Below are 20525 nucleotides of genomic sequence, written 5' to 3'. Positions count from 1 at the left end.
TATACACTAATGATGAAAAATCTGAAAGAGAAATTAAGGAAACACTCCCATTTACCACTGCAACAAAAAGAATAAAATACCAAGGAATAAACCTACCTAAGGAGACAAAAGACCTGTATGCAGAAAACTATTAAGACACTGATGAAAGAAATTAAAGATGATACAAATAGATGGAGAGATACACCATGTTCTTGGATTGGAAGAATCAACATTGTGAAAATGACTATACTACCCAAAGCAATCTACAGATTCAGTGCAATCCCTATGAAACTACCAATGGCATTTTTCACAGAACTAGGACAAAAAATTTCACAATTTGTATGGAAACACAAAAGACCCTGAATAGCCAAAGCAATCTTGAGAAAGAAAAACAGAGCTGGAGGAAACAGGTTCCCTGACTTCGGACTATACTACAAAGCTACAGTAATCAAGACAGTACGGTACTGGCACAAAAACAGAAATATAGATCAGTGGAACAGGATAGAAAGCCCAGAGATAAACCCACACACATATGGTCAACTTATCTTTGATAAAGGAGGCAAGAATATACAATAGAGAAAAGACAACCTCTTCAATAAGTGGTGCTGGGAAAACTGGACAGTTACATGTAAAAGAATAAAATCAGAACACTTCCTAACACCATACACAAAAATAAACTCAAAATGGATTAAAGACCTAAATGTAAGGCCAGACACTATAAAACTCTTAGAGAAAAACATAGGCAGAACACTCTATGACATAAATCACAGCAAGATCCTTTTGGACCCACCTCCTAGAGAAATGGAAATAAAAACAAAAATAAACAAATGGGACCTAATGAAACTTAAAAGCTTTTGCACAGCAAAGGAAACCATATACAAGATGAAAAGACAACCCTCAGAATGGGATAAAATATTTGTAAATGAAGCAACTGACAAAGGATTAATCTCCAAAATATACAAGCAGCTCATGCAGCTCATAGCAAAAAAACAAACAACCCAACCCAAAAATGGGCAGAACAGCTAAATAGACATTTCTCCAAAGGAGATATACAGATTGCCAACAAATACATGAAAGGATGCTCAACATCACTAATCATTAGAGAAATGCAAATCAAAACTACAATGAGGTATCACTGCACACTGGTCAGAATGGCCATCATCAAAAAATCTACAAACAATAAATGCTGGAGAGGGTGTGGAGAAAAAGGAACCCTCCTGAACTGTTGGTGGGAATGTAAACTGATACAGCCATTATGGGGAATAGTATGGAGGTTCCTTAAAAAACTAAAAATAGAACTACCATATGACCCAGCAATCCCACTACTGGGCACATACCCTGAGGAAACCATAATTCAAAAAGAGTCATGTACAACAATGTTCATTGCAGCTCTATTTACAATAGCCAGGACATGGAAGCAACCTAAGTGTCCATCAACAGATGAATGGATAAAGAAGATGTGGCACATATATACAATGGAATATTACTCAGCCATAAAAAGAAACGAAATTGAGTTATTTGTAGTGAGGTGGATGGACCTAGAGTCTGTCATACAGAGGGAAGTAAGTCAGAAAGAGAGAAACAAATACCATATGCTAACACATATATATGGAATCTAAAAAAAAAAAAAAAAAGTTTCTGAAGAACCTAGGGGCAGGACTGGAATAAAGATGCAAACGTAGAGAATGGACTTGAGGACACATGGAGGGGGTAGGGTAAGCTGGGACAATGTGAGAGAGTGGTTTTGACATATATACACTACCAAACGTAGGACAGATAGCTAGTGGGATGCAGCCGCATAGCACAGGGAGATCAACTTGGTGCCCTGTGACCACCTAGAGGGGTGGGATAGGAAGGGTGGGAGGGAGATGCAAGAAGGAGGGCATATGGGGATATATGTATACATATAGCCGATTCACTTTGTTGTACAGTAGAAACTAACACAACATTGTAAAGCAATTATACTTCAATAAAGATGTTAAAAAAAGAAAAGATTTTGGGGGCTGTTGGAATGGATACGTTTATTTTGTATGTGAGAGGACATGAATTTTGGGAGCTAGGGGTAGAATGCTATAGATTGAATGCTTGTGTCCCCGCAAAATTCATATGTTGAAATCCTAATCCTCAATGTGATGGTATTAGGAAGTGGGGGTCTTTGGCAGGTGATTAGGTCATGAAGGTGGGGCCATAATAAATGGGATTAGTGCCCTTATAAATGAGACCCCAGAATGCTCTCTAGCCCCTTCCAACATATAAGGACATAAAGAGAAGGTGGCAGCTATGAACAAGTAATAGGGCCCTCACCAGAACCTCATGCTGGTGCCTTGATCTTGGACTTTCCAGCCCATAGAACTGTGAGAAATCAATTTCTGTTGTTTATAAGCTACCCAGTCTGTGGTATTTTGTTACAGCAGCCTGAATGTACTAAGACAGACAGGGATAAACATGTGGGTAAACGGGTTTGGTAAGCTACTGAGCAACACACTAATGTAATGTATTATGCAATCATAATTTCTGCCCTTTAGCTCCCTTTCTACCTTTTAAACTGTCTCCTAAACTGCAGGTTTAAAAATTTACAGTGTCAGGATACAGTTCCTAGAATGTGAAAATCACTGTGCTCTACAGATCTAAAGGAGAATGAGGTTTGTTACTCATTTAAGCACTCCAGGTTGCAAGTGCTAAGGCAGGATTTGGAACCCTGAAGTCCCTAATGAGATTTGTGGGTGTTGAGGCCATAGTTCCTTGGACAAGCTGCTTCTCCTCTGTGAGACCCAGTTTCCTGGTTATTAACCATTTTTCCCATAATCTACGCTTGGCTTCTTTACTGAGAGAGGCCATGTTTAGAAGTAGGATTGGGTGGAGGATGGAGGCTGTGAATGGAACCACACTGTAAAGCAAGAACCAACTGTTCACCAGAGGCTCCAGGAGAGGACTTTTTTGTTTTATGTCCTCATGGAATGTTGTCCAAATCCTGATAAGCTGTCAAAGAGAGGCAAACCATCCTAGGGCAGTAGACAGTACATACCTATTCTTTTCATAGAAAAAGAGAAGGCTCTTTCCACAAGGCCAGTACCTTGATCTTCAACTTCCCAGACTGCAGAAGAGTGAGAAATAAATGTTTGTTTAAACATCCAGCCATGTTAGTTTGTTATAGCAGCAAGAACTGACTACGACAATTTATTTCCATTCTGTGAACCACCCAGGGCTCTCCACCCCACCCCCAAGATGAGCAACTACATGGGACCTGGGTGATGGAAGTGTTAAGGGCAAGATAGGACAGACGGCATTCAGGACTGGCCCAGAATACTGATAGCCCACAGGAAAGAAAACTATTACAAAGAGAACTTTGGGGGAGGCTCTTACAAGAACAGAACATGATCCACATAAGTAGTGACTATGTCAGTGATGGTAATTGCTGACACAGGCAGGCATGAGGAAATGTCAACTAGAGAAAGTAAGTTAGACCCGGGTCACACACGTGCCTCGGATCTGGACAAAGTCACCTGGCCCGGGAGAAGGCAAGTAAGGTAGGACTCAGGATGAGTACAAGACTCTGGACCCTGCATCCTTCCCTGGGAGTCTGCAGGAAAGCAGGTGTTGGGCCTGCTCAAAGAGAGGAGAGGGCAGTCCTACCAACCACAGCACCTACTCAGGAAACTGAGGAAGCAGTGCCCACAGTCCTGATTTGAGAATGACATAGCTGGTCCTGGGGAAAGAGAAAGGGCAGAGACTATCTCTGGGCACAGGGGTAGGTTTGAGGGTCTTACCCAGGGAGGTTAGAAGTGCCAAATTCTCCAGTATCACATCTTGGTACAGGCGTCTGTGAGGCTCGTCAAGGAGATTCCATTCCTCCAAAGAGAAGTACATGGCCACATCCTCAAAGGTCACATTTCCCTGCTAAGATGATGACAGAAGAACCAAAAGCAGTCCACTTCTGAGTCACAATCCCTTCCCCCAACATCTATTCCATGCCCACCCTCCTCCCAAGCTCCTTAACTCAGCGTTTTGAGAAACTAGGCCTTGGCACCACTGATGCCATTGTGTCTTCATGTGCCCATTAATCCCTGGGTCCAGGAGGCAGGTGGAGAAACATACAGTTGACCCTTGAACAACACAGGTTTGAACCACAAGAGTCCACTCATACTTGGATTTTTTTCAATAAGTAAATACTACAGTACTCATGATCTGTGTATAGGTAGGATGAATCAGCAGTTGTGGAACTGCAGATACAGAGGGCCTACCTGTAAACTTTTATGCAGATTTTCGAGTGTGCAGAGGGTTGGTGCTCCTAACCCCTTGTTGTTTAAGCATCAACAATATCTAAGCCATGGGCCTGGCATAGAGGATCCAGCGGCTCGTATTACCCTGGTATTACCAAAGTCTCAATACCAGATGCTGGAACCTTCAGGTATACTCCCTAAGTTCACACCACTCTTTAGAATGCACATCCCTAGATTCCACATGCCCACGGCCACCACCACCTTAGGGCCCACACCATAGGCATGTCCTTGGTCTCCCCACATTACTCGTGTCTTAATCAACACCTCTTCACCCCACTGCTGAGGGTGGAATTCCCAGTGTATAGTTATGGAGACAGCCAAACATGTGACATTTGACACTGAACATATGAGATAGACAGCAGTTTATAAATCACATATACTCACAGCCTCAGAGAGGAGGACACGCCACACTACACAGGGCCACATGGAGGTTGTACTCCAGAAGAGAGGCTGTACACCGGGGGATGTGGGACATAAGCTTTATAGTATCAAGAGGGAGAAGTGTTCCTTGGTTCCCATGGGACGGTGTGATTGGCTTTGTGCAAAATTCCATGGATTGGTAGGAACTGAAACCTGCTACAAAGGGATGAACAGGAACTGCTCTGGTCTCCTTGCTAAAAAGGGGGTATCTGGTAGGAGCAGAGTGGGGAGGGCAACTTGCACTGAGGACATTTGAGCCATCCCATTTTCTACCACCCATGTTAAGGCTACCCATAACGGGCTTATGCTGCAATCTGACAGATGACATAAAGATTATGCTTGACATAGTTAAACACAATCCAGTATGATGCCAGACATCCCATGGCTTCCACTAGCAGTCACAGTCCCAAAACTTCCTATGAAGATCTCCCTGCCTGGCTCAGTTCCTTGCCTCTGACTTAGTCACACAGAATCACACGTGTATCTCAGACACACATGGCTCTCCTCTACTTGTGTGCTTCACTTGCTGCCCCTACCACTACAACCTTCCTCTGTCCACCTATCCCTCGTTCAAAGACCAGCCCACAGGTGGCCTACCCCAGGCCTAGTGACTCTCACAGATGACTACATTTGCTCTTGACCTTATCCTCCAGGCTGAATGAAAAACAAGCTCCATGGGCTTCCCTGGTGGCACCGTGGTTAAGAATCTGCCTGCCAAAACAGGGGACACGGGTTCGATCCCTGGTCCAGGAAGATCCCACATGCCGCGGAGCAACTAAGCCCGTGTGCCACAAGCACTGAGCCTGTGCTGTAGAGCCCGTGAGCCACAACTACGGAGCCCGCATGCTGCAACTACTGAAACCCGCGGGCCTAGAGCCCGTGCTCCGCAACAAGAGAAGCCACCGCAATGAGAAGCCCGCGCACTGCAACGAACAGTAGCCCCCGCTCAGCCCCTGCTCACCCCAACTAGAGAAAGCCTGGGCGCAGCAACAAAGACCCTACTCAGCCAATAAATACATAAATTTATTTTTTTAAAAAAAGAGAGAAACAAGCTCCACCAAAGTCCTCACAAAATCCTGGCGTATACAGAGAGTGGTAAATAAGCACCAGTTCTGGCTTGAGTGTCATCTCACTTCAATTGCTACTATGACTCTGCATCCATCTCATGTCCAGTCTTTTCTTGGAAGCCTTGGCCACCTGCCAGACAATACTGTCTCTGAGAGCTTCCCCAATTCCTTTTCCACCACCCCAGGTGGGACTCAAGGACTGGGGAAATAGCACTTAAGAGTCCCAAGACACCACAATCCAGACATGTGATTCACTGTCAGGCCCAGCGAGGGAACGGGACACCTTCCACTTGACTGTGTTGGTTCCATAAGCAGCCATGGAAATGTGGAACAAGTGATGAGTCTATGGAGGGGTTTGATGGGCTCAGGCTTCCATGTACCCCTGCCTGGCCCTGAAGTCTGGGATAGCTACTTAATCTCTGAGCCTCAGTGCTCAGTTCCCCTTTTACAAGGTGTCCCTGTGCCTGTCACCCTCCCCCACTTGCCACCACACTGTCAGAAACAGGGCCCCACCAGAAACCTAGCAGGACCCTGAGGGGCTCCTGTGTACGGAAGCCTTTCTGTGTCTTGCGTTTCTTGTTTGTAGGTCAAGGGATACTCTTAACAGTATCCTCGAGCTCTACTGAATTAAAACCCCCAACAAATAGGAGATGCTAACTACTTGATGAGGCATTCTTCGGAGAAGATCAGGACACCACCAGAGGCCAGATTAAAGGAATGCAAGCCCTGCTCACTACCAGATCCTTATCAACAACCGCGTTCTTCAACTGTTGCTGTAAAACTCACCAAATTCCCCCGGGGTTGGGACAGGTTTTCGGGGCACGAGCCCACTGTGTCCCCCCTCGCCTGGCAAAGCAATAAAACTATTATTTTCTGCTTCACCGAAAACTGTCTCTGAGATTCGATTCGGCACCTGTGCGCAGAGGCCAAGCTTTTGGCATCACACCCACGGCCGCCTCACCATCCTGGACACCGGGTCCTGGGCTGGGAGGACGAGAGCAGGCGCCCCGCACTGGGGGCTTTAGTGTCTGCTGGGGTGAGCGCGGTGAGAGTCCGGAGGACAGGCGTCTACCTGAGGCGGGTCCCTCAGCACCACCGCTGCCATTGGGGTCTGTGGGCGGAGTGGGACCCGGATCGGCAGTCCCTCTCCCAGGCCTGGCACGGGGCATCGGGGCGGCGTCGCCGAGCCTCAGACCCGCTTTTGTCCTGGGGGAACAAGGCCTCTTCTCGGACCTTGCTGGCCGTCACGTCGGTCCAGACCCAGCAGCCCGGAGCCAGAACAGACCCGGAGAAGTTAAAATGGTCGCTACGAGAAGGAAACCAGAAGTCGCTCCCTTATGAATTCCACCTGATACGGAAACGCCCCTTTTATGAGACTTTGATTGGCTGAGTGGCGCTGCCGCCCGTCGTGGAGCATTCTGGGTAATGTAGTTCCCGCAGAACCACAGGCCGCGCGTGAGGATACTCCCCGCCGACCTCTAGTAAAGAAGGCAGGTTAAAAAAAAAAAAAAAGGCAGAGCTCCGCTGCCAGGGGCGCTGGGAAATGGTGCGTCTGTGTTCTCGGGCAGAGGAGGGACTTCGCTCCTTCTTGAAAATGCCATACTTAGATTTCTGGGGAGCCCTTTCTGCAACTGATGGCGCAGGTGTTTGGAGACGTATTTGGACTCCCGGGAAGCTCAGCGTGCTCTGAGAGGCTAAACAAATTCTTTCAGACGCCCCTAAAGGCTACAGATATAAATGAACCTGTCATTCCATAGAGTCACAAAAGTTGTGTCCCCGGGTATACGAAACTCATAAAAATTATCGTAAGCAATTCAAGCGTCAAAATTATAAAAATTCAACCATGTTTAGGAATTCAAGAAATTATCTTTAACAATCATACGGCAATGATCATAGACAAAAATAAATTATGTACGTTTGAAGTAATTGCTCTGAAACAAATTGAGATATAAATCTACAGTAAAAAACAAACAGAGGGACTTCCCCGGTGCCACAGTGGTTAAGAATTCACCTGCCAATGCAGGGGAGATGGGTTCGAGCCCTGGTCTGCGAAGATCCCACAGGCCACGGAGCAACTAAGCCCGTGCGCCACAACTACTGAGCCTGTGCTCTAGAGCCCGTGAGCCACAACTACTGAGCCTGCGTGCCACAACTACTGAAGCCCACGCACCTAGAACCCACGCTCCGCAACAAGAGAAGCCACCGCAATGAGAAGCCTGCGCACCTCAACCAAGAGTAGCACACCACCCCCCCAGGCTTTCCTGGTGGCGCAGTGGTTGAGAGTCCGCCTGCCGATGCGGGGGATACGGGATCGTGCCCCGGTCCGGGAGGATCCCACATGCCGCGGAGCGGCTGGGCCCGTGGGCCATGGCTGTTGGGCCTGCGCGTCCGGAGCCTGTGCTCAGCTGCGGGAGAGGCCACGGCACTGAGAGGCCCACATACTGCAAAAAAAAAAAAAAAAAAAAAAAAAAAAAAGAGTAGCGCCCACTCACTGCAACTACAGAAAGCTTGTGCAGCAACGAAGACCCAACACATCCAAAAATAAATTAATTAATTTAAATAAATAAATAAATATGGTCTGGGGACTTCCCTGGCAGTCCAGTGGTTAAGACTCCATGCCTCCAATGCAGGGAGTGCGGGTTCAATCCCTGGTTACGGAACTAAGATTCCACATGCCGAGTGGCGTGGCCAAATAAGTAAATAAATAAATAAGGTCTGCAGCACTGAAGTACACAAATGGTAAAATATGAATTTAGACCTCCTCTTCAAACTATACACAAATATTAGTTGCCAGCAAGGGCACTGGTAGATTCCAAACCTTGTGGCAGCTGCAGGGAGATTGCAGTCCTACAGTGCCGGGCAACAAAAAGACTAAGGCAGAGGAATGCAGTGGAATGTTTAATGCCCTGAGAAAAATCGGAGCAAGGGTGGGGAGTGAGACTATTAGGGAAATCAAGACATTTAAATGCAGCATAGGGACTTCCCTGGTGGCACAGGGGTTGGGAGTCCACCTGCCAATGCAGGGGACACGGGTCCGGGAGGATCCCACATGCCTCAGAGCAGCTGGACCCAAGTGTCACAGCTCCTGTGCTCTGGAGCCCGTGAACCACAAATGCTGGGCCCATGTGCCTGGAACCCATGCTCCGCAGCAGGGAGAGGCCACCGCAGTGAAAGGCCCAGGCTAGCCTCAACTGGAGAGGGCCCGCACGCAGCAGCGAAGACCCAATGCAGCCAAAAATTAATTAATTAAAAAAAAATACTAAAAGGCTTTTAATCCTACTTTAAAAAAATAAAAATAAATGCAGCATACTGTATATGGTAGAACTGGTGAAACACACACACACACACACACACACACACACACACACACACACACACCAGGGAAGATGCATGTCTGGAAAAAAACTGAGAAAGCCTGAAGCCTTCACACTGGGTTGATTAGTAAATGTCTTTCCCTGCATGGAGCCAGTCCCTGAAGACTTGGACAGGTGGCATAATGTAACAATTAAGAGAGCGACAATCCCATCACTTTTGCATAATCACAAGAGTGACATCCGTCATATTCAAAGACCCACACTCAAGAGAAGGGAACTACACAGCTGTGTACACCAGAGGGCAGGAGTCTTGGGGCCATCTTAGAACTCTGCCTGCCTCAGTGATTCTTGCTAAGACACATCTGCCTGAGAAGATTCATGCTCTTCTCACGTGCTTGATACTTGATAAAAAGCAGTCCAGGGATTTCCCTGGCGGTCCAGTGGTTAGGATTCAGCGCTTTTGCTGCGGTAGCCCAGGTTCAATCCATGGTCGGCAAACTAAGATCCTGCAAGGTGCGGCCAAAAAAAAAAAAGAAAGCGAGAAAAAGAGTGTGTATATATATGTATAACTGAGTCACTTTGCTGTACAGCAGGAATTAAAACAATGTTGTAAATCAAGTATAACACTTGTCTCTCGAGTATTGGTCTTTTGAGTGGTGAGCAGCTGAACTTGGGTTCGGTACCAGCCTCCTCAAGTTACACTGATCTTTTTTTTCAACATTTTCATTGCCCCCAAGAGAATCCTCCTACCCACCAACCATCTTTCCCTTTTCTCCCCTCCTCTGGCACCTAGAACCACTTATCTACTTTGACCCTCTATGGATTTGCCTATTGTAGGTATTTTGTATAAATGGAATCATACGATGTGTGGACCTCTTGTGTCTAACCGCTTTTACTTAGCATAATGTTTTCAAGGATCATCTATCTTGTACCATGTGCCAGTACTTCTATCTTGCTTAATAACATCGCACTCTATGGAGAGACCACATCTTGTTAATTTGTTTACCGGTTGATGGACATATGCGGTGTTTCCACCTTTTTGCTCTTATGAATAATGCTGCTATGAACATTTGTGTGAGGGTTTCTCTTGTACGCAGGTACATATATTTTCAATTCTTTTGGATATATACCCAGGAGTGGAATTGCCGGGTCAGGTAGTGACTCTATGTTTACCTTTTCGAGGAACCATCAGACTGTTTTCCACACCAATAGCACCGCTCAGATTAAATCCTGCCCCTTTTGTGTTTCCACAGCTCTCGGTGACTCCCAGTTTACAGCACTCAGTACATCTGGCAATGCGTTATAGCTCTTTGCCTGCAGACCTATTTCCTGCACCAGGTCCCAGATCCCTAAAAACAAAGGTTACTGTCTGCTGTCATATTCATTTTGACATTCTCAGTCTTGTTATACGTAAAATGGAAGCGAGCTACTAGAATTAACAGATAATGTCACTGGGGAAGCTTTGTTTCATGAAAGTGGTTTCCTCCCCTGGTCTGAGAGACTTACCCGAAGAAACTACTGGTTAGGAGTGAGAAAAGAAAATCCTGACAATTTCTCTTTCACACTCACGAAGTTGGATTTTTTCCTTTTCCAATTACGTTGTATTTATTCATAAACTCTAAGAACTAGGAAGCAAGGTTGCTATATCATATGAGTTTATTTCCTGTTTTTACGTCTGGTGTTCTTCCTTTAAAGTGCTCTTGCACAAGGTTCTCCAGGAGCAAGTCATGCTCACATTCTGTCATCTGTCACTGTTTCCTCCACACTGGCTAGCATGTCCTGCCTCTCTTTCATTTCTTTTCACGGACGCCCTGGATTTGCGGTATGTATAGCATCCCTTATTTCCACTTCCTTTACCAACTTTTGCTCTGTGTTCAATCTCTTCTTTTACATACGTTTTCTTCTTTTTGATCTAATGACTAAAAGTAGACATAACATTATTTAGATACTAATAAATCAGGAATTAGAGACAAAAGTGGTGAGGAAGTGTATGGAAAAATAAAGGAACAAACAATGGAATTTTCAGGCTTTCATGAATGTTATTTGTCTGATAAGGATGGTGAAAATTGCATTTCGAAATTATTTTCCCACTTTCTGTATTCAAGCTTTATAAATATCCAGTTTTAAACATGTATAATATTGTAAATAAACTATACTACAATTTTTAAACATTTAGAAAAGTTATAATTCAATGCAATGAAAAGACATTAAAAAATATTTTCTAAGAGTACAAGTGCGGTCTGCCTCAGTAAGCATCAATTATCTCTTCTACTCTTGGCCTCTCAGCCTCTCTCTGACTGTCTCTGGGGTGGTTAGAGAGGAGATCCACGCAGTGCATGCTTAACAGTATTGAATCAGACACTGCAATCTACATCGTTTTGCTCTAGAAATTTTTTTTAAGCAAGTACTGAAGAATCTCAGAACTTCTACAAAATTAGGTTTCTGTGAGCATATATGTTGTTCTATCCTCACAAGGATTTGCAGGGGTAGTGGGCAATTCTCACTGGGGCGTCTCTGACCTGGGGTTAGTAACCTCTGTTTGGCGGGCCTGCATCCCATTTCCACATCAAACTGAGGCAGACAGCGCAGGAGGGCCTGTCTGTGGTCAAAACTCGGCAACAACACGACATGGATAAGTATGTCTAAGGGAAATGTTGAGTCCAGGAAAAGTCTTGTTTCCTGAACTCTCCTTTCAGTCCTTGGAATTGCCTTGCAAAAGGAATCAAACAACCACACAGCTGTTTGCCTCTCTGTGTAATTTGATGCGAATGGCTCATTCCTGCGTGTGTGGCTGTAAATATTCATTAGCTTTGCCATGGAAAACCCAACCATCATTGTCAGCTCAGCTTCCCTTGGATTTTGGATCCGACAAGATAAGCTGGTTGACCTTCTACCTGAATGAATGAACTTTTCCAGTTCCTTCTCACTCTCTGGAAGGAGGTGCGTGGACTCATCCTGGCCCTCATCCTCAGAGCCCTCCTCTTCATCTCCTAATAATGGTATCTTGACATTTTTATAGAGTGATGCAAGTTGTTGTTTTTCCTCAGCCTGTACCAGTCGACTGGAGGACAAAATAGGTAAATTTAAAAGCACAATTTTCCCACTAAATCATCCTGTCTTAATCTTGTGACTTTCTGACGGCAAAGGGGTCACTAGTACATGGGGGAGGAAGCAGAAATAGACTTAAACCCAAATAATTATAGAACTAAATTAATTATAGAAATATAATTAGAATTATAGAATTCTATAGTTCTATAGAGTTATAGAACTCAGATTGGGGCTGACACGCAGAAAAGGGGCGAGTGATTTGGAGCCAGGTGACAGGAATGGGGCACTCGGGCTGGGCACAAACCTCCATGATCAAGTTCAATAACATCTTAATGCAATATTTTACAAAAGAAAAGTTAATGCCAACAAATCCATGAGGAACACAATGTCAACATTTTAAATAAAGGTAGCATAGGTACCGCTGATTTTTCCTTTCGCTTAGTCTCCAATATGCTTTGGCCCGACATCATCACTGATCATGTATTTAAAATGTTGATATTTTGTTCATCATGGATTTTTGAGGGCATTAATTTAGACTTAAAAATATTGCAATAAATTATTATTTTTCTTGACTACTGAGTTTCTTGACTACTGAACCCCCTTAAGTTTTGCATCTGAGGTGAGTGCCTCGCTCACCCCACCCTAGGCCCAAACTTGGGAGTGGATCATTGAACAGGTATTTCTGTGTGAAGTGAAAATGGGTAATAGAGTGTTCTACTTTTTCCTAACATACTTACCTTCCTAATTGTGTTTGACTCATGTAATAACAAACCATTTTAGGGTTAGCTTATTTGTGTTCTAAGGGGCTGTGATGGAGGAAGGGGTGTAGGGGGAACATTCCAGAATCATGCTCTGTAGCAGGAAGAAATGGCCTGATTGTAAACACTGTTACAGATAATCAGGAAGCTGGAACAGGACCAGATTTTGGGTGAGGAGAGTGAGGTGGTCGCTTTAGGTGCACAGTTTAAGGGGGTGCCAAAAAACTCAGTAATGGGGATAAATATTTTGACTTAATATTGTAAAAAATTGAAATGAGGGGATTTCCTGGCGGTCCAGTGGTTAGGACTCAGTGCTTCCACTGCCTAGGGCCCAGGTTCAATCCCTGGTCGGGGAATTAAGATCCTGCAAACCTTATGGTATGGCCAAAAAAAAAAGAGAAAAAGAAATGAATAGGAAAAATCCATGATAAACAAAATATCAAAATTTTAAAGACAGGATCCATTAGTGCTGTGATGAACGATATGGGAGACTGAGTCAAAAGGGAAAATGTGAGTCCCTATATACATGTCTTTATGTATTATTTTACGGTTCTTCTTTTCCAAAACATTAAAGTAGTTGAAATATATATATATATATATATATATATATATATTTTTTTTTTTTTTTGCGGTACTTGGGCCTCTCACTGTTGTGGCCTCTCCCATTGCAGAGCACAGGCTCCGGATGCACAGGCTCAGCGGCCATGGCTCACGGGCCCAGCCGCTCCACGGCATGTGGGATCTTCCCGGACCGGGGCACGAACCCGTGTCCCCTGCATTGGCAGGCGGACTCTCAACCACTGCGCCACCAGGGAAGCCCCTGAAATATATTTTAAAAATTGAAAAGTGCTGTATCATAACTCACAGCATTATTTTAAGTTTAAATACTTTATCTTTACCAGAAACAAAATTTATTATAACTTTACTTTCCTGGTTTAAGTGAAATCAAACTCACCAATATATTTTCAAAAATCTACTTCTGGAAAAAATTAACCACTAAGACTTATGTAAAAACATGTACTTTGGGCTTCCCTGGTGGCGCAGTGGTTGAGAGTCCGCCTGCTGATGCAGGGAACGCAGGTTCGTGCCCCGGTCCGGGAGGATCCCGCGTGCTGCGGAGTGGCTGGGCCCGCGAGCCATGGCCGCTGGGCCTGCGCGTCCGGAGCCTGTGCTCCGCAACGGGAGAGGCCACAGCAGTGAGAAGGCTCGCATACCGCAAAAAAAAAAAAAAAAAAAAAAAAAAAAAAACGTACTTTGGGGCACATATTTTTCCTTTTGCCTCAGGTTCTAAAATGCCACTGGGGGCAACACAAATGTAAAAGCTGTAAATGTTGACATTAGCTCAGTAATTTAATTGGACACTGAAATTCCAGGAGGATACGTTGTAGTGAGTTACTTTAGAAATCTTCATATGTTAACATCTTTGTCTAGAGTAATGAAATAAACCGAAATTCTAGTTACATAAATTGAGTCATAGATAACCCACCACCAAATACTGGGGACACTCTCTCCTTAGCAAAATTTCTTCAATTTTACCTTTAATTTTGCCTTCATTTGACATACTCCAAGTGGTCCTAAAACGGCTACCTTAAAAAATATCCCGTACATGGCAATACATTTCCCATGTACACACTTAATTCTGATAGAGTAAATAATTCAGTACTTCCTCAAGCTGTTTCTGATGGGATATAATGGAGTCCTGGAACTAAATCCTAGAATAGGAATCAATGTGTTGTTCCTGACCAGAGTAGCATGATGTCACGGTGCGGCTCGCTTTCGTCTGACACTAATTTCAAAATGATCACATAACCTGAGCTTGACCACAAGCTTTATTTGTGCGAACAAGATGAAGTGTCTTCCCTAAATGCTACTATTACCCCTACTATTGCATTGATAATAAGTTTCTAGTGAAAGAGAGAGTGGTCACTCTTTTCTGCTTTGCACTATTAAGAGTCCCTCCAAAGTATCAAGTTCACTCTAGAAAGCCACATTTTGGGAGGATGACGGCATCTCTGACTGTGGCTTTCAAACATTTTTGACCATGATCCACAGTAAGAGATAAGATTTACCTCACAATCTTGAGTCTGAAAAGGTTGGAAATCAGCATTTACTTTTTGTTGTTGTTGTTGACTACTTCAGCTCTTCGTTGCTGCGTGGGCTTTCTCTAGTTGGGGTGAGGGGGGGATACTCTTCGTTGCGGTGCACGGGCTTTCTCACTGTGGTGGCTTCTCTTGTTGCAGAGCACGGGCTCTAGGTGCACAGGCTTCAGTAGTTGTGGTGCGTGGGCTCAGTAGTTGTGGCTCACTGGCTCTAGAGCGCAGGCTCAGTAGTTGTGGTACACGGGTTTAGTTGCTCTGTGGCATGTGGGATCTTCCCGGATCGGGGCTGGAACCCGTGTCCCCTGCATTGGCAGGCGGATTCTTAACCAGTGAGCCACCAGGGAAGCCCAACATTTACTTTAATACTTTCTATTCTACTAAATTGTATTCTGTCCTGTTTCTTTGCTTGCTTTTTAAAAAATTAATTTCTATTTTTACTTAAAAAATTCTTTTTATCCAGTTTCTTTTAAATTTTTTCATTTATATCATGACCCAACATGAATATAGCCCATATTCTGAAAAACAGTGTCTGAAAATGTATAATGACCATAATAATTTAAGGATTATAAGAATTATCACCATCATCATCATTACTATCACAAAATAATAACCTAGTTAACTTGTTATGTCTTACTTAAGGATGGTAAAAGTTATTCACCATAGACTTACTATATCATGTAGGAAATGGTGATCCCACATATCAGGGCAATACTGAAGGCTATACACACAATTGTAATTACTTGAACAATAGCAGGTCTATGAGGAATCAGTGCTAAAAATGGAAAAAAAGTTCTCATAAAATCTCATTTTAGGTGTGACTATCAGTTAATATAATTGTTAATCATATTGTTTTGGCAGAATGGGAGACAAAATCAGAAATAACCTTAAAAATAGTATTCTTAACTAAAAAAAAAAAAAACCACAGAGGTTAGATTGTACAGCCTGTGTGGACAAATATAATTTGAATTCCCACCCAATCTCTGATTCCTTTTTCCATCTGCTTCCTGTCTTTGGTCAAAGCCCTCTCTTATGAGACTGGATCCCTGACTCAGTACAGCAGAACCGGCCATTGATGTAGCTGAAAGGAGAGTGGCCTTAGTTTTGCAACTCAAGTGTTGCCCAGATGGTCTTAGGTTGTGTAGTGCTGTTACAAAAGGAATATTGTAGGACGATTCAGAATCTAATTCCGCAAACCTGTATTGGGGTTGGTATTTAGGCCCACTGAATGTGCTACAAAACCTTGGATGCTTTTTGTAGACTCAGGTGTACCACTTCTCCCATTATCTGAAATAAAAATAAATAAACAGAGCTATTGTTGGTACAAACTGAACAAAAGAGCAATTGACTAAGTACATTACTCAACCACTTGTAGGGACTTCCCCGGTGGTCGAGTAGGTAAGACTCCACGCTCGCAATGCAGGGGGCCCAGGTTCAATCCCTGGTCAGGGAAATAGATCCCGAATGCTGCAGCTAAAGAGTTTGCATGCCACAACTAAGATCCCACGTGCCGCAACTAAGACACAGCACAGATAAGATAAATAAATATTTAAAAAACAAAAAAAAAAACCCACTTGTAAAAATCTGACAAATTGAAGTGCCTACTCCTTGTTGCAAACGTGGCCTTCCCTCACTTTCTGTCCCTTCACTGGTTCAATGACTGAGCTGAGAAATACTTTGAGATTCATACCTCAATGTGAAGTCAGCCTGACATGACAAAAAGAACCTGGACTGTAAAAATGCTTGCAGATTAAACGCTTAATTGTAGACCTTAGGTGTGACTTACACAGATGTTCATTCTATGATTCTCTCAACTTTTCTGTGTTTTCAGATTTTCTTAATGAATATTAGGGGTGGGGGGGTATGGGTTACAGTCGGTTTCAATACAATGACTCCTGAAAATTGGTTGCTGGAATTGGCAATGGGAAGGTCATTGGAGACCTAGTCAAAGGAGATGTTATCGACGTTCATGAGTGAAACAGGTTTGAGAGAGAACAGGGGGAAAGGAATTGGAGAGAGCAAGTTTTGGAAACTTCCTGAAGAGTTTTGCTGTCATGGAGGGAAGAGAAATGGGGGCAGCTCCCAGAGGGGGCTGAGGGATCAAGAGACGAGTTTTGTTTTTTAATATGGGAAAACCGACAGCATGTTCATATAAGAACGGGGATGATACTTTTAAATACTGTGATGTTCCTGGAAAGGGAGAGAAAATTGCCTGGGGTGTCCCCAGTTGGCCTGAAGGGATGTTAGCTGGTGCACAGGTGAGGGGTCAGCCTTGGCCTAGACAGGAGGAAAAATGAGAAGGTACAACTGTGCTGGATCAGGGGATGCAGACACTCTGTCAAGTGCTTGTGTTTTGTCAGTGATGGAGGAAACAAGGTCATCCCCTAAGAGCGAGCCTGGGTTAGATATGTTGGGAGTATTTGTGGGATGAGAAAAATAGACGTGAAAGTCACCAAGTAAAAGGGGAGGGTAAATGAACTAAGGAAATGGAGTAGCTTTCTTTCTTTCTTTTATTTTTTTGCCACGCCACGTGGCTTGTGGGATCTTAATTCCGTGACCAGGGATTGAACCCAGGCCCTGGCAGTGAATAAGTCCTAACCACTGGACTGCCAGGGAATTCCCTGGAATAGCATATTTTAAATAAAATTCCCAGAAATGGAATTGTGGGGTATATTGACTCTATGTTCTTATTTTCTATATCCTTGATGGTCTACCATTTGGGGCCTTCATCCTGGGAAGGCTCCACCTCTCAGGGCTGGCTACTTCCCAGAGACAGCAAGCGACTCCCCTGTGGTGTCTTTGATATTCAAACCAACCATCAAACCCTCACACACCAGGCCAGTGCTCCCTCTGCCCTGAATCACCCCAGGGCCAGGTACTGGACACCTGAGAACCACTCCTATAGCCCAGAGCCCACCAAAGTTATTCAAACTACGCAACACTAAGCTTCCTCCATGTACCTACCCCACCTCACCCATTCCTACCCTCAAAACCCCCAATAGAAGCTCTGGGCCATTCTCTCCCCTCTCCTCCTCCTGCCTCCTAACCCACTCTGGTCCTTTCCCACATGGCCTGGCATGCTGTGCCATGCCTTCTGTTTCTAGGATTCCGTGTGTATAAACGTCTTCCTTCATGACGATCATGTCCGTGTCTGCATGTCTTACCATACCTGATTAAAACAAATTCCAAAACAAACAAATTTCAACACTCTGGGTCAAAAAGTGAATGCATTCTTTTTATAAGAATTGCCAGTTGCGCTCTGTAGAAGTTGTACTCATTCCTAGCCTACAAACAAGATATGAGATTATCTTTCCCTACTCCTTTGCCAGGAGAGTTTGTTGTGAAATATTTTGCCTATTTTCAACATGATAGCTGAAAACTGGAATTCTAGTGTATTTTCAATGTGTATTTTCCCTATTATGAGGTAGACATCTTTCCATATAACCAAGAGTTGAAGGTTACAGGAGAAAATGGGAGTCTTCCAGTGACCTGACTAGACAATTCTGTCTCTCTCTCTGTATCAGAAGCTACACTTGGGACCCAAAGCTCAGGCGTGGCAGAGGTCTCAGTGAACCTCTACTGCCATCTCACAAGACAAGTTAGTGTCAAAGTAAGGACTAGAATGTGGGCCTTCTGACACCTTGGCCCGAACTCCTTTTCTGGGCTTTGGTGCTGGGTGGGGGGTGGTGAACTGGGAAGTGAAATATTATAGCTGGGCTTTAGGAAAGGTAATAGCGTCTTTGGGGCGGATGGAGGGATGGATTAATTGTGGGGGTTTTTTGTCCTGTGTTTCCTGATGCTTTGACCTCTGTGCTATTTTCTAATCCGCCCCAAGCAACATCATTACTAATCCAACCATGGGGCGGGGGACGCCTTTTTCTAATTTGCACAAAGGGGCTGTACAGGTTAGTGACAAGCAGCGCGGGGTGCCCTCTGGAGCCACACAGCACAGCAGCTTCGTGAACGTCCATGGATCCCACCCACCCTCCCAGATGCCTTGACTTACCAGTACGCCCTGGGAATGGCGTGGGTGTAGTACGTGCTGGAGCTATACGGACGTTGAAGGGGATCAGAAAGAAGAGACAGGTTTAAGATGCACTTAGGAAAATAAGATGTAACTTGGTATTAGATGAGGGGGCCTAAAACGTAGTTTCCAAATAGCTCAGATGGTAAATGTTCTCAATAAATTTATTCCAATGCCTAGTATTGATACAAATGCGTGGCTTAATTTGCAAAAGCATGGTGCTCTGCTTGCATCCTGTGTTTCCTTTGATGAATCTGGACCATTAAGAACACATTGCATTCGGGTCCTGGGCTGCTTTTGCAGTCACGCAAGCTGGGAAACCTCCTCCCAAGCTGAGGACCTGGAGAAACTTAGCACAGAGCTGAAGAGGGCTGTGCTCTCATCAGGTCGGAGAGCCGGGGCCAGGGAGGGCCCAATAGTCACAGCCCTTCTGTCACCCAGCTTACGGAGAGTGAAGAGTATAGGATATAATTTCCAAGCAATGCTTATCTAGTTTTATTATTTTATGGACCACGCTACTAACAAATATACAAGAAGAGACACATTGGGCTGCCCTGATGGTGCAGTGGTTAAGAACCCGCCTGCCAATGCAGGGAACAGAGGTTCAAGCCCTGGTCCTGGAAGATCCCACATACCGTGGAGCAACCAAGCCCGTGCGCTATAGCTACTGAGCCCGCACTCTAGAGCCCGCAAACCACAACCACTGAGCCTGCACTCTAGAGCCCGCGAGCCACAACTACTGAGCCCACGTGCTGCAACTACTGAAGCCCACGTGCCTAGAGCCCGTGCTCTGCAGCAAGAGAAGCCACTGCAATGAGAAGCCCGCGCACTGCAACGAAGACCCATGTAGCCAAAACTAAATTAAAAAATTTTTTAATCTTAAAAAAAAAAAAGAAGAGACACATTGATATAGCACCTAAGAGGACCCCAGAATACATTCTCATTTCACTGAACGAATACTAACAATGACTCACCTCTGTGTTTTGAGAAAGCTCCTTGAACGTGAGATAATTGAAATTCCTTAGCGTACAGTGTGGGCTTTTGGGTGACATTTGTGGGTCTTTGTGACTGCATATAACCTGGAAAAGAAAAGTAGCTGTGAAATATAATTACTCCTTTTTACTTCCTCTAAAACAAGTTAAATCATGCTTGAAGCTACCCATTAAGCGTGTTGTTTGTCCAGCTGGTTTGAACTCACCTGCATAAGGCAAGCACAAATGAAGTGGGAATTCCATTAAAAACAAAAATAAAATGGCAAAAGAACTTTGAACCTTGTCCATCGTTCCAAAACTGCTAGTTTGTTATCGTATGGGTGAAAGGAAGTATTTAGTTGTAGGCTAGCATCTGTCCTATATTTCTCTGAGGAACTAAGGAGTTCTTCTCACTACAGAACGTTTGCGTTCTGACTGGGAACCACCAGTGTGAAGCCAGCTCACGTTGCCACATGGAATTCTTTCACGGAACCAGGTCAGCCAGTGGTGAGCCTAACAGAATGAGTGAGTGCGCTGGGAGGGATGCTAAGCTCTCGGGTACAGATGT

The 20525-nt window shown here is 44.4% G+C and overlaps 1 protein-coding gene across 1 annotated transcript; it reads right to left on the bottom strand.

Annotated features, from left to right (window-relative positions):
- Positions 1 to 10947: 10947 nt before the first annotated feature.
- Positions 10948 to 20266, bottom strand: C20H19orf18 (chromosome 20 C19orf18 homolog). Its single transcript, XM_065899010.1, has 5 exons — positions 20146 to 20266; positions 19961 to 20065; positions 15635 to 15737; positions 11955 to 12121; positions 10948 to 10979 (listed from the first exon to the last, which is right to left on the bottom strand). The coding sequence occupies exons 1-5, from the start codon at positions 20264 to 20266 to the stop codon at positions 10948 to 10950; spliced, it is 528 nt and encodes a 175-aa protein (XP_065755082.1).
- Positions 20267 to 20525: the final 259 nt, after the last annotated feature.

This window comes from Phocoena phocoena, chromosome 20, assembly GCF_963924675.1.
Source record: "Phocoena phocoena chromosome 20, mPhoPho1.1, whole genome shotgun sequence".
NCBI classification, from domain to species: Eukaryota; Metazoa; Chordata; class Mammalia; order Artiodactyla; family Phocoenidae; genus Phocoena; species Phocoena phocoena.
The sequence above is the reverse complement of the archived record's forward strand: the minus strand, read 5'-3'. Positions and strand labels throughout refer to the sequence as shown.

Excerpts from the sequence above, each read along its gene's own strand:
- C20H19orf18 (XM_065899010.1), bottom strand. The coding sequence starts at position 20,266 with ATGGACAAGGTTCAAAGTTCTTTTGCCATTTTATTTTTGTTTTTAATG. Across the intron at positions 20,066-20,145 it reads ACAAACAACACGCTTAATGG|GTTATATGCAGTCACAAAGA; the intron begins GTAGCTTCAAGC and ends TTTCTTTTCCAG. Across the intron at positions 12,122-15,634 it reads ACCATTTCCTACATGATATA|TCGACTGGTACAGGCTGAGG; the intron begins GTAAGTCTATGG and ends TTTGTCCTCCAG.